Source organism: Acomys minous (assembly GCF_964271855.1).
Source record: "Acomys minous genome assembly, chromosome: 12".
NCBI lineage: Eukaryota > Metazoa > Chordata > Mammalia > Rodentia > Muridae > Acomys > Acomys minous.
Window position 1 is genome coordinate 57,446,304 of NC_140493.1, and position 12,767 is coordinate 57,459,070.

The 12,767-nt window shown below is 44.6% G+C and overlaps 1 protein-coding gene across 6 annotated transcripts in view; it reads right to left on the bottom strand.

Annotated features, from left to right (window-relative positions):
* LOC311578682 (uncharacterized protein) overlaps positions 1–12,767 on the bottom strand; it is a 240,209-nt gene that overhangs the window by 226,378 nt on the left and 1,064 nt on the right. For all 6 annotated transcript variants that reach the window (XM_084748704.1, XM_084748708.1, XM_084748707.1 and 3 more), the window contains one exon: positions 2,042–2,195. In XM_084748704.1, the coding sequence (XP_084604830.1) occupies positions 2,042–2,195 (154 nt within the window). The remainder of the gene's footprint in view (positions 1–2,041; positions 2,196–12,767) is intronic.

Here is a 12,767-nt window from a genome sequence, read left to right on the forward strand (position 1 = left end):
CAATTTTCCTTCAGTGCCCTTGTTTATAATAATAATAATGATTTTTTGAAGGTGGGTTCTCGTAGACTTCTTTCACATGGGGTTTAAGCGGAATGGGAGCTACATTACCCAACCACCCCCTACACCCAGGAAAGCCATTTCCTTGTTAGCAGACGAAACTAACCCACAACTGGTTCTAGTTTTTTCTTCAGGCTCATGACCAGAGCTGCATTCTATGCACAGCCATTTCTGCTGCATCTGCCCTCATGCCTGCCATCCCTTTAAACTTATGTACTATTGAGGAATATTACGTAAGTAATATTTAGCTTCCATCTGCCTCCTTCGCCCTTAAACAACTCCACAGCGTCGCTGATGCCTACCTCACTCTTTCACCACGCACCACTGATTTTAGGTGCCTCAAGGTAAGAACACTGTCTGTGTGGCACGGATGTTTGCCCTGCCTTGCTGCACAGCTCCGGAGCAGCATTTTAACTGAGGCTCCCGCTGGAACTGTATCCCTGGGTTTGTGCCATGTGCAGTTGTTCCTGAGGAATGTCCCATAGTGAGCAGATTCCCACTACATATCTCTCAGATGACAAGTGCTCCCCTCACCTTACTGACCTGTGACCCAGGGATTTCTAGCCACAGTTAGGAAGTAGAAGGCATGGCATTAGACAAATCTTATGGAGAATTGAGTTCCTCTGAGCTTTCTATTCAATGCCTATTTTTTACAATATTTTTTTATCTTATTCTTTTAAAACTGCATACGTGTATACAACGCACACTGACCATATTCACCCTCCTCCACTTCCCCACCCCAACTTTCCCAGGACCATCACACGCCATCACATTTCCCAACCAACTTCCTGAACTCTTTTAAATGTATTTACTTATTTGCTTGCTTGCTTACTAACCCACTGAGTCCAATTAGGGCTACCTGAATGAGCATAGCTGTGAGGTCATCCACCCAGGTGTGGGCAATCTACCATCGCTCTTCCTCCTCCAAAGCCATCAGTTGCCAATAGCTCCTCAGTAGATGTAAGACTTCAGCAGACCCTCTTCCTTCCATGCGGAATTTTTAGTTTGCCTGATCTCGTGCAGGCTGCTGAGGGTTCGTGTGTGTGTGTGTGTGTGTGTGTGTGTGTGTGTGTGTGTGTGTGTGAGTGCAGTAGTCATGTCGTGTCCAGAGGACAACACTTCACAGCCTTCCTCTCTGTCTTACTCAGGGCTTCTAGTGCTGTGGTAAAACTCTATGGCCAAAGCAGCTTGGGGAGGAAAGGGTTTATTTCAGCTCACACTTCCATATCAAATGTTCATCATCATGGAAGGAAGTCAGGACAGGAACTCAAACAAAGCAGGAACCTGGAGGCAGGAGCTGATGCAGAGGTCATGGAGGGATGCCTCTTACTGGCTTGCTCCCCAGGCCTGGCTCAGCCTGTTGTCTTATAGCAACCAGGACCACCAGCGCAGGGGTGGCCCCACCCACAATGGCCCTAGCAATCACTGATTATAAAGAAAATGTCCTACAGCCAGGTCTTAGGGGGTATTCTCTCAATTGAGGTTTCCTCCTCCTCGGCGACTGTTGCTTGTGTCAAGTACACATAAAATTCACTCTCCTACTTGCTATCCTCTGGATGGTACTCTTTTTTTCTTCCCCCTTTTTCCTGATGTTTCTTGAGTATTAGAAGGATGAGTTTGATAGAGGTGTTCTCTCTCTGGCTGAGCTCTCACAGACACTTATTTTCAGCAGTTTGAACAGCAGTGAGTCTCTGCACTAGTCATTACACACAGCAATAAGAGGCATCTCTGACCAAGGTTTGCAGCAACATGAATCCATGGACATAAACATAAATATTTAGAAGGCAATTGACAACAAGACCATCTAAACAAACGACATCACTACCTTCTCCTAAGACTTTCCCCAACCATGAGTTTTGAGCATATTTACAGTGCCAGGCATGGATTTCCACCTCCTGCAGAGCAGGACTCAAATTTAATCAAGAGAACAGTTGGTTACCCCAGAAATAGTGTTTTCATTACTGTACCAGTGAGCACATCTTACCTGACAGGTCGGCATTGCAGCACGCCAGGTCCAGCACCAGCAAAGGCCACTAATGTCTTTTCTGTCCCCGTAGCCTGCAAAGCACCTTGCAGCATTATGAAGGCTAGCCACAGAAAGAGCTTCCTGGTAAATTCAAGACTGGCTTCTCTGTGTCCTGCAAGCAAACAGATGGTGTTTTCAGCATCTGTTATAGTAGGAAACCAAGAACGACAATTGCTTGTGTTGGTTTGGGTTCCTCGGGGGCCTCCCTGGTCAGTAACCTGGAGAGAGGTATCCCATGCCTCACACTGAGGCTTTCCTGATTAACAATGCATGTCCTTAGTTACCGTACAACCAAAGACTAAAACCATTTAAGATTCCATCTGGACCCAATTAGAACAGCCGTAATCAGGAATACAAATAACAAGTGCAGCTGAGGGTATGGGGGGAAAGGGAACCTTTACACGCAACAGGTGAGGGTGTAAACTAGCGCAGCCACTTTGAAAACCTTTCTGGATGTTTCTCAAAGAACCAGAAAGAGAGGGCTGGAGAGCTGACTCACTGGTTAAGAGCACTTGCTGCTGTTGCAGAGGACCCTGCGCTCATGGTAATTCAGAACCGGGTGTAAACTACAGTTCTGGGGGATCCAGTGTCCTCTTCTGGCTTCCACAGGCATTGCAGGCACATGGTGCAGTACGTACATCCAGGCAAACACACTCATAACCACACAATAAAGAGAGTGTGTCTTGGCCTGGAGAGATGGCTCAGAGGTTAAGAACACTGTCTGCTCTTCCCAAGGTCCTGAGTTCAATTCTGGCTCACAACCATCTATAATGAGATCTGGTGCCCTCTTCTGGCCTGCAGGCATACATTCGGGCAGAACATAATAAATAAATCTTAAAAAACAAACAAACAAAACAAAACAAAACAAAAAAACCAAGGACAATACGTGCAGTCATCATCATCAAACCCCTACCCAGATCTAGCCAAGGGACAGAACATTCTCGACAGTTAAGTGGAGACTGGGGAATGACTTTCACACGAATTCTGGTGCCCCATATTTGGCCATGTCCCCTTGATGGGGAGACCCGGTGACACTCAGAGGAAGGATAGCAGACTACCAAGAAGAGACTTGATACCCTAGCATCATATTCAGGGGGAGGAGGTCCCCCTTAGTCACAGTCATAGGGAAGGGGAATGGGGTGAAAGTGGGAGGGAGGGAGGGAGGAATGGGAGGGTGCACAGGATGGGATAGCAATTGAGATGTAATATGAATGATTTTATTTTTCAATTAAAAATAATTTTTAAAAATTATTTTTAAAACTGAAGGAGAAATAGAACTACCATAAGACCCCACAGTACCACTCCTGGACACACACCTAACGGACTTTACATCTCAGTCTAGAGATACTTGCAGAGCCACGTTCGTTCCCACTCTCCCGGGCCCTCGCATCAAGTCTTCTGTTTCGGTTTTAACCTGGGTACATGCAGAAGCGAGGAAACTAGAGACGGGACATCGGCAAGGGGTTGCATTTGGGGGAGAGGGATGGAAGAATATAGGTGAAGTCAAAGTGGAGACGGAGAATACTGGGGGCCAAGGGTAAGCCCGGGGCGGCTGAGTGGGGTGATGGGGGTGCGGGGCTAAAGGGCCAGACAAGAGAGTAGCCGAAACGAAACGCGCATGTGTAAAGAAGCCACTTGGGAACCTGTGACCCTGCAAACCTGATAAAAAGTGTAATTTGACCAACGTTGGATGCTCTTCTTGGGCCCTAGCTTCGAATCTTTTATTTGTGTGTTTAATGTGTGTTTAACCTGGAGTACATACAGAAGCTGGGAAACTGGACAGGAGGCACTGGCCTGGTGTCGCACTTCGAGATGGAGGGGAGAGCAGAACTGGGCTGAAATGAAAAGTGGAGATTACAGCGCAGTGCTTTGTGTGTGCTGGGGAGCCCAGTGAGTCATCTTCCTAGGGCTGACACTAAGGGCCAGCCAATTCCCATGGTGCTTCTTTGACGTATGTGCCACTAAGGGGACAAAGCAGAACCTGGGTTCTTCAGGAGCTCTATCCAGTTGGATGGCTGAACAGTGAGCACAGTTGAGTATGTTTTAATATAGAAAGCAGAACCTCATTTTATATTCACACCTGAAAGGGCCAATGCCGTTGTCCAGCTAAATATTCTGCACCTAATGGTGCAAGCCTGTGACCCCAGCTACTCAGAAACCTGAAGACAGAGAAGGCTGAGGAACGCCTCAGTTATGGTAAGTTCAAGGACAATCTGGGCAGCTGAGACCATTACAAAAAAATAAAAATAAAAAGGGAAAGAGAAAAGAGAGATGAGGGTATAACTTCATGTTAGAGGGCTTGCCCAGCATAGCCAATGCCCTAGGTTCAATCCTTAGTAACTTCACCCCTCCACACACACACACCCAATATTGACTAGCTGCATTGGCAATTACAAAGCATTTTCTTTATTACTGTAGTTTTTTAATTCTTCATAAAGCATGTCTTAGTCATAGCCTTTCCAACCCCCAACTCTTCAAAGTCCTCCCCCAGCTGACCTACCCAGAGTCCTATTGTTTACGTCTCTTAAAAACAGTGACAATAGAACATTAACAATAGAATATTGTTGCAACAAAACATAAAGCCTTACCCCAATCAGCCAAGGCATCTTCAATCTATTTTTTACAAATGAAGAAGCTGAGGCCGGGGGATACCCTGGCATCAGGCAGAACAGACATCAGAGGAGATGGGATTTGAACCTAGTCCTCACAATCACGTGTCTAGGGTTCCTCTGTCCTATCTTCCCGGTGACACGACACCAGAGCTCCAGACTTGTCCTACTTTCCAAAGCTCAGGCCCCTCCTGGTCAGTGTAAATATCCTCAGACTTGACTCAGCATCAATCCTTAGTTCAGAAAAAGTGGTCTGTCTTGATTACACATCAGACCGTGCTGACCACAGAATCCTCGGGGGATGTGCCATAACAAAGAGGACAAATGGCAGCCAGCTGCCAGACACAGGCCACCATCCCTCATCAAGAGTACAGAGGAAAAGAGGAGACAGCAGGATTCCATGGGCCATCTGCTCTGCTGGCTGACCCAGACATTTGTATTCCCCTGGGAGCCTTTTAAATGTTCTGCCTGGTGAACCCGGGTTACACATCCAAAGGGAAAAACAGCCTTTCCTTAGGCCACCTCTCCTTTCCTCCCACTGGCTTTATTCCAGCTGTGTTTTCTTCTATGGCCAGATTTCTTAACATAACTACTGGTATTACCGCATGGCGGGGGGTGGGGGGGTGGGGGGGTGGAGGAGGGCTGCCCTGCATACTGCAGAATAGTTCATGCTACCGTGAGCTCACTAGATTCCAGAGGTACTCTTACAGCTGTTGACAACCAAAAGTGTTTCCAGAAATTATCAATCTCCTCTTGGGAGCTAAAATGTCCCCAGTTAGGAACCCTGGTCTATGTTAACAAGAGAAGGTATAAAAATACAAATATACCATATTATCTTAGGGAAGAAAATACTTCCTCCCATTTTCCTGGAAGGAGTACAATAAGGAAAGTACGAAGAGTTTACCACCCACACAATGCCAGTCAGTCTTCTGGCATTGAAAGTATTTCTTATTTTTATCCCATGTATCCAGTTCTATGTTTAAAAGTGAGAGAAGGCGCTGGAGAGATGGCTCCATTGGTAAATTGTTTGGCATGCAAGGATGAGAGCTCGATTTCAATTCCCTGCACCCAATAAAAAATCCAGGTGTGGTGATATAAACACGTAATCCCAGTGCTGCCCAGCCAGGCTAGACTAATTGGTGACCCCTAGGTCCAGGTGAGAGGCTCTGTCTCAAAACAAAACAAAAGTGAAAATCCATCCAAATGCCTCTGCGGGCAAAGGAGTTTGCTGCCAAGCCTGACCACCTGAGTTCAGAACCCACGAGAAGAAAGTAGGACACTTCAGACACTTAGTTAGTTGTTGAGGATAAACCATTTGTTGAACCTCAGAGACCTACAGAATATGGCATTCAAAGATGTTTTTATTATTTTAAAGATTCATTGGCAATAAGACAGTTTGACTCCTGGCAAACACCCAGCCTACCTTAAAGAAAAGGATGAGCATCAAAGAGCCTCATTATGGAGATGGCTTCAAGTGCAGCAAACCAGCCACTGGGCAAAATGTCCTTGTTTTGACCACAGACAGAATTCTGCCTAAAAATGGGCAAGCTTGGATGCAGGCAGAGTTGACAGCCAAACTCTGCCAAGACAGGGTAAGCAAGTCCTCAATAGTTCCTGCCTCATAAATATGTCTGTCAGATATACTGGGCCAGAAGGCTGAAGATGATACCCCAACAGTTTAGGTGACTGTTCAGGCAGAAAACTGTCTCTGTCGTTTGTTTGTTTGTTTTTGTTTTTGTTTTTGTTTTTTTCACTTTGGAAGCTGCTAACCTGCACTTCCTGTTTACTCAGGTAATTAATTTTATTCCTGCTCAAGTCTCTAATGGGGTTGAAGACAAGATAGCTTAGTTTTACAATTAAGCTTAGTTGCTTAGGCATTAACATGTTTTTAGGTCTAGATAGATGATTTAAGTTGATAGAGATGAGCTATGATAGACATTGATTTACATTCAGAATTTTAGACTCACCAAGATAGGAAAGATGTTTTCTTCAAGGTTGCCAAGTACAAATAGCCAAAACATCATGAATGTAACATTTAAATAATTCCTGATTGTTTTGTGGCTCTTCTTGGTGTATGTAGTTTATTATATATGTGTGTAATAATATAAATGTATATGTAAATAATAATAATAATAAAATTTAAATAAATAAAAAAATAGAGAATAAACTAAACCAACTAACCGGAGCCACACAATACAGGAGCCTGGAGTGGAGAACCCACATTATCAATGGATCTACTTCCCAATGACTTTGTAGTGAGTTATTTAAGTTTCACTCATATTCTTTTACTTTGGCCCCTCACTTTTGTGTGTATATGTGTTCTCACCTCACACCCTGTGTGTGTGTGTGTGTGTGTGTGTGTGTGTGTGTGTGTGTTGTAGGCCAGGGGATAGATAGCCTTTGGTGTCAGTCCTCAGGAGCTATCTTTAAAGTATATTTATTCAAACATGCTCATCTGCCTGAGGGCCAGAGGACACATTTTGGAAGTGAGCTCCATCAATATTACTCCTCTAAAAACAGAGAGCTATCTTTGGAGTCACAATGTTGCTAAGGTCCACACATCACATCACATCACACACACACACACACACACACACACACACACACACACACTTTTTTTTGTCTGTGAAACTGGATGTCACCCTGTGGTATGAGTGTCCCATACATTCTTTGGAAGGCCACCTGTGCAGTGGTAGAAAAAACTGGGCTACAGAAACAACCCAAAGACATGAAAAAGCAAATATTGCTCACTGCCAAGCATGCCAACAACATCACTCACTGGAAAGAGGTCCTGAACGCATGTGTCTCATTAGTGGCTCACTTAGGGGAGGATATTCTGTAGAGCGGACAGTCTTCTAGAGAACACAGAGAGGATTCCAACAAACAGAATGTGGTGAAAAACCAAATGAAGCACCAGAAGGGACTTGCACACGGTAGATGGTGAAATCTTGCTTCTTGCTGGTGTTCCGCTAACAGCACTAGGTGACCGTGGGCGAACCATTTTCTTTAGTAGCATGTGTTGAAAAGGTCAGTAACAGCCCTGACTCTGGGGTCAGACAGGCCTAAAATCAAATCCCTTAACTAGTGCTTTCCACATATGTGAACTTGGACCAGTCCCTCTCTGTCTTGCTTTTCTCACATGTGAGGAAGAACGGCACTCCTCGCTGCGTAGATGGCTGAGCTGGCTGAACAGGGCAGATGTAATCTGGGCTCTTAGCAGTGATCAACATAATAGGAAGCCTTAAGAATCATCAGCTCTTAACAATTGAGTACAATTGAGTTTAGCCGATATCCCATTCCTTTCAAGTGATTCAGGGTTGTCAGTGACGGTTCGGAAGTTTCTCAGAAGGCTGTGGCTCTATCTCCCAGGCTGAGGTGGCTCTGTAGCGCAGTGGATAGTGCATTGGACTTCCATCCGCAGGCTGCTCTTGTTCACACTCTCTGTCGTAGCTACTCAGTTTCCCACTTCTCTCTCTGAGCTTCTGGCTCCAACTCACACTGTCCTTGTCAGCTCAGCTAGTCTTTGCCGTTTGCCCCATGGGGCAGATCAAGACCCTGTGAAGTAGTTTCTCCTCCAAACAAATCTAGCAGCCCTGATCAGTGTGTGCATGTGTAGACATTGCTTCTTCTCATCATTGCCGGGTGGCTGTCTTCTTCAAGATGAAATCTACAGCACTGTCCCTATCAGCTGCTAAGTCCCTTCAGGGCCCTCCTAAATCTTTACCCTCCTCTTTCCCATGAATGTCACCGGAAGATTTTTCACTTGTCTCCTAGCTGAATTTACAAAACCATACAATTTGTGGCATCTCCATTGAACCCATTCACTTAAACATGTACTGATGACCTACTGTGTGCTAGGAACTGTTCTCAGGATAGGGATAACTCCGGAAGTGGAACCAAGATTCTGCCTAGAATCCTCTTGTTCATCTTCTCCTTCCAATCCAATTGCTCTCTCATCCTACATATAAGTGTGCGTGCACACACCACACACACACAAACATGCCCACGCACGTGTGAGCACACACACACACACATTCTATATAACATATAGAATACATATATATTATAAATCCAAAAATATATTCCAAAATATGGCCCTCTTCTCTATCAGCATCACCCCCATTGTTATCACCCCCCTTTTTTTTATTTGAAATAAGAGTTTCAGTATGTAGCCTAGGCTGCTATTAAAAGGATAGCCTCCTGCCTCACTACAGGAATTCTGGGATCACAGACTTCTGTCAGCATGTCTAAAGTTTTCTCATCTTTAAGAGCATATTTCCTTCTAAAGATCTTTACCCTCCAATTTATTCTCCCATAGATGCCAATGTTCCACATGAACCAAAAAAAAAAAATTGTTTATTTTCATTCTCTTGCTTTCAAAATCCCTGCTGGTACCCCATCACTGGGTGGTAACATTTAAACTCCCTAATTAGGCACACAGAGTTCTACACAATCTGGTCAGTGTCTGACTCTTCACATGTGTCTCTCCTCCCTATGCCATCCCACCACGTGCCGCGTCCAAGCACCACCAGGCCGTTCACACTTCTCAACATGGAAGGGTATTCACTTCTCTTCACCTTCACATATGCTGAGCTCTCAGCTATCAGTGCCCTCGTCTGATCCCTCTTGTCCCTCTGTATCTGTCTCGTGACCCCCTAGTAGAGCTGTGGCTCTGCAAAATGTCACTCTGACTCTGTGTCTAGCTTACAGGGTGATCTCTATTTACTCCGCCTCTGATTCTAAGAAAAAAACACTTTAATGACAACATATGGTGCTAGGATCATTTTAATATATATATATATATATATATATATATATATATATATATATATATATATATATATCCACTTTCAAATGTGTTTCTTCCACAAGACATAAATCTCCTCAGAGACAGAGACTATGCCCTCTTCCCTCTTGAGTTTCCTGGAATCTAATCCAAGGTCAGCATGTATATGAATCTAATGAGGAGAAAGACATCGGCAATTGCTTACTGGGGTTTGCTTCCATCGCACTTTTAATAAGGAACTCTCATTGCAAATTTATACATAGAGCGGTTTATAGAAGATATTACAAAATTGGTGAAAGTACTGAGGGAGCAAGCCTTCCAACTGAGCTTGCAGAATGACTGCAGGCCCCAGAACGGCATGACCTTTGCCACAGTACAATACAATACAGCAGTAGACGCTGCTGCAGAAAACCATTTTCTCCGGCAGCTGTTGACAGCACTCACATTGCCTCTGCCGTAGCTGTGTCTGCAAACGGTCACTCTGCTTGCTGCCAATAGCTCTCTCCTCTTAACACTGTTCCCCAGCCATCTCACTTGAGTACCTCCAATTGATGGGACCTACACAGTATCCAGGAGCTAAGCTGTGAGAGAGTTTGATAAATGTTTCTTTTTAGCTTTCTAGCCTCTGCAGTCAGGAGGTTAGACACACAGAGCTTGGGATGGATGCTAAACAGGCTAATCTAGAGGACCCGTGAGTGTCTCCCAAGGAGCAGGTGTTTTGACAGCTGAGGAGGACAAGTGGTCTTACTGTCCTCACTTCATTGATGAGAAGGCAGAAGCTTACAGAGAGAGAGAGAACCTTCTCTTAGATTATATAAATGGCTCAAATGGACTTTAATATAAAATCACGGCTCGTTCTGAGATTGTGTTCTTCCAACACATCTGCTACGAGTGAGTGTTTTAGTTGGGGTATCTCACACAGGTCTAAAGGGGGGAAAAATCAGAAATGTAACAAAATCTATCCTCCTTGTTACCATCTCTGTTGTTGCTTCTCTAAATTGCAAAAGATGTGTGTTTCTGATAAAAAACCCTTTGTCTCTTTAATATGCCCAAATATATGGATTACCAGCTGGGTAAATGTATAGATTGCAGTCCGAAGTACGATTTTTCACTGATCCCAAATGTAGATGAAGTGACAATGACTCCTGATAATAGCCTCACCTCCCAGCGCCTGGCTGATACTCTAAATAACAGGACGCCCTTATCTGACTCAAGTCAATGCAAAATTAACCCACATCAGCCTCAGCATCAGGTGGACCGAGCCTCCTGCTTTGACATGGGTGTCCATCCCTATTGTGTGTTCTGAGTCAGTTAATGATCATGCCTGCCTAGGATCAGGAGAGTCAGCAGTCAGCTGGCTCCAAGCAGCAGCCTCAAGAGAAAGTTCTCAGAAAGACATTAGAAAAGGCGATCTCAGATCCTGGTAGATGCCCCCGAACAGGAAGGATATAAGAAAGGCATCTTACTAATGCTGGCTCATCCTAGTTCAGCCTGAGCTACATGATGCCATGCCCCCAAAACATAAGCAATGGAAGAAAACGTAAAGGACCAGAGGTTCCTTCCAAGGTTTCTGGCTTAGCTAAGTCCTAAGAGCAAAGTAATGTCTCAACGGAGGGGCAAAGGTTTATCCTTCCTAACAGAAATTGAAATAGAGTCTTCCCCCAACTGTGGAAGGTCTGGGATAACCCAGGTATCACATGATTTAATAAACATGCTTGCTGCCTGTGAGTGCCATGCAGCAGGTTCACGTGTCCTTGTATGTGTAGAGCTCCGCCTCCAGCATCGGACTCCGGCACACGCTAGATTCACTTCAGGGCATTTCTTCCCACAGTTCGAGAGTGATCGGTTCTGTTCCCTTCCTCCTTTCTCCCTTTTCCCTGGACACCTGACTCCTGAGATGGTACCACTTTCACAATGAGTCTTCCCTCCGTTACACCTCTCTCAGGAGAGTATGGCTCCTAGCTAATTTTAAATCCTGTCAGGCTGACACTGGAGACTCACCATCACAGGGCCAAGGAACCAGTCTACTGCTTCCAAATAAAGAAAGACATTGGGGGCCTCATTGTCTACTTTAAAAAAAAAAGCACTGCAGCCAGCCCACTCCCCCAAAACACTGCCCACTCCCCCAAAACACTGGTATGTGCACTATATTTTTCCCTTGCATCTGTCTTTCTTTCTGGAATTCACCCATGTGGTCTCTATTCCTTCATATCTTACTCATCCTCCAATGTCCTTTATTTTTAACGCTACACAAGCTCTTCCAAGTACATAGCATGAACAACACAAATTACACTGCCCACAGCCCACAGAGGCTCCGGGGACCTGCATACGCTTCCTGGTCACATGTCCATGCAGTCTTTCAACAGCTTCTTGAGCATCTATGGCTACTATCATCCAAGTTCCATGAATGCCAAGAATTTGGACAAGTGTGTTCACTACTATGTTCCTAATGCTTGTTCTAGGACCTAGCGTTTTAATAGGTAGCAGAATCTGTTGAAATGCTTGAATGAATGAATGAATGAATGAATGAATGAATGAATGATCAAGTATTGGCTTTAGAGAATAAGCCAAAGAAACATTATACTTATCAACCTTGGTGTTTGGGAGTTGTTTTTTGTTTTGTTTTGTTTTGTTTTTGAGATAGCAAGATTACCTTTTCCTTCCCCATGCTTCATAATACCCACAGCAAGGCCCTGTTCTGGACAGTCTGTTTCCCCCACACGCACTGCAGGGGCATCCTCTTCCGCTCTTGAAGCTTTACCTTTCCCCTTCTCAAAAGTTCATTTTTCTGATTAAGAATTAAGTTTTATTTTTCCAGGACTGGTATAAAGCCAATCTTAATTTTTTGTGACACGAGTGAACCTAAGTAAGAGAAGCGCATTTCAGAGTCAAATGGCAATAAAAACTTGAGGTTGCTTCCTAGGCTCCTCCAACGCAGAATAGAGAAAAGAAGAAAGAAAGAAAATGAAGAAAAGCTAGGATGGACTCAACTCCTGCTGGCAAGACGAGCGCTTCCTTGTGCACTTTTGGAAGGAAGATCACTCTGATAGCAAAAGCCACAAGTCAGAGGAGAAAATTCCACTTTCATTAGCAAATCCCAGCAATCACAGGGGTATCCTGGCTGGGAACTCCATGCATAATAACTAGGTTGAAAAGGCGGCCTGAAACCAATTCAACTTACAAATATAGAAACTGAGGCACAGAAGACCTCGGTAATGTCTCCAATGTTAGGTTGGCATGAAATAGCAATATTGGGCCCAGAGAGAGCCAAAGTGAAGCTTTTAACCAG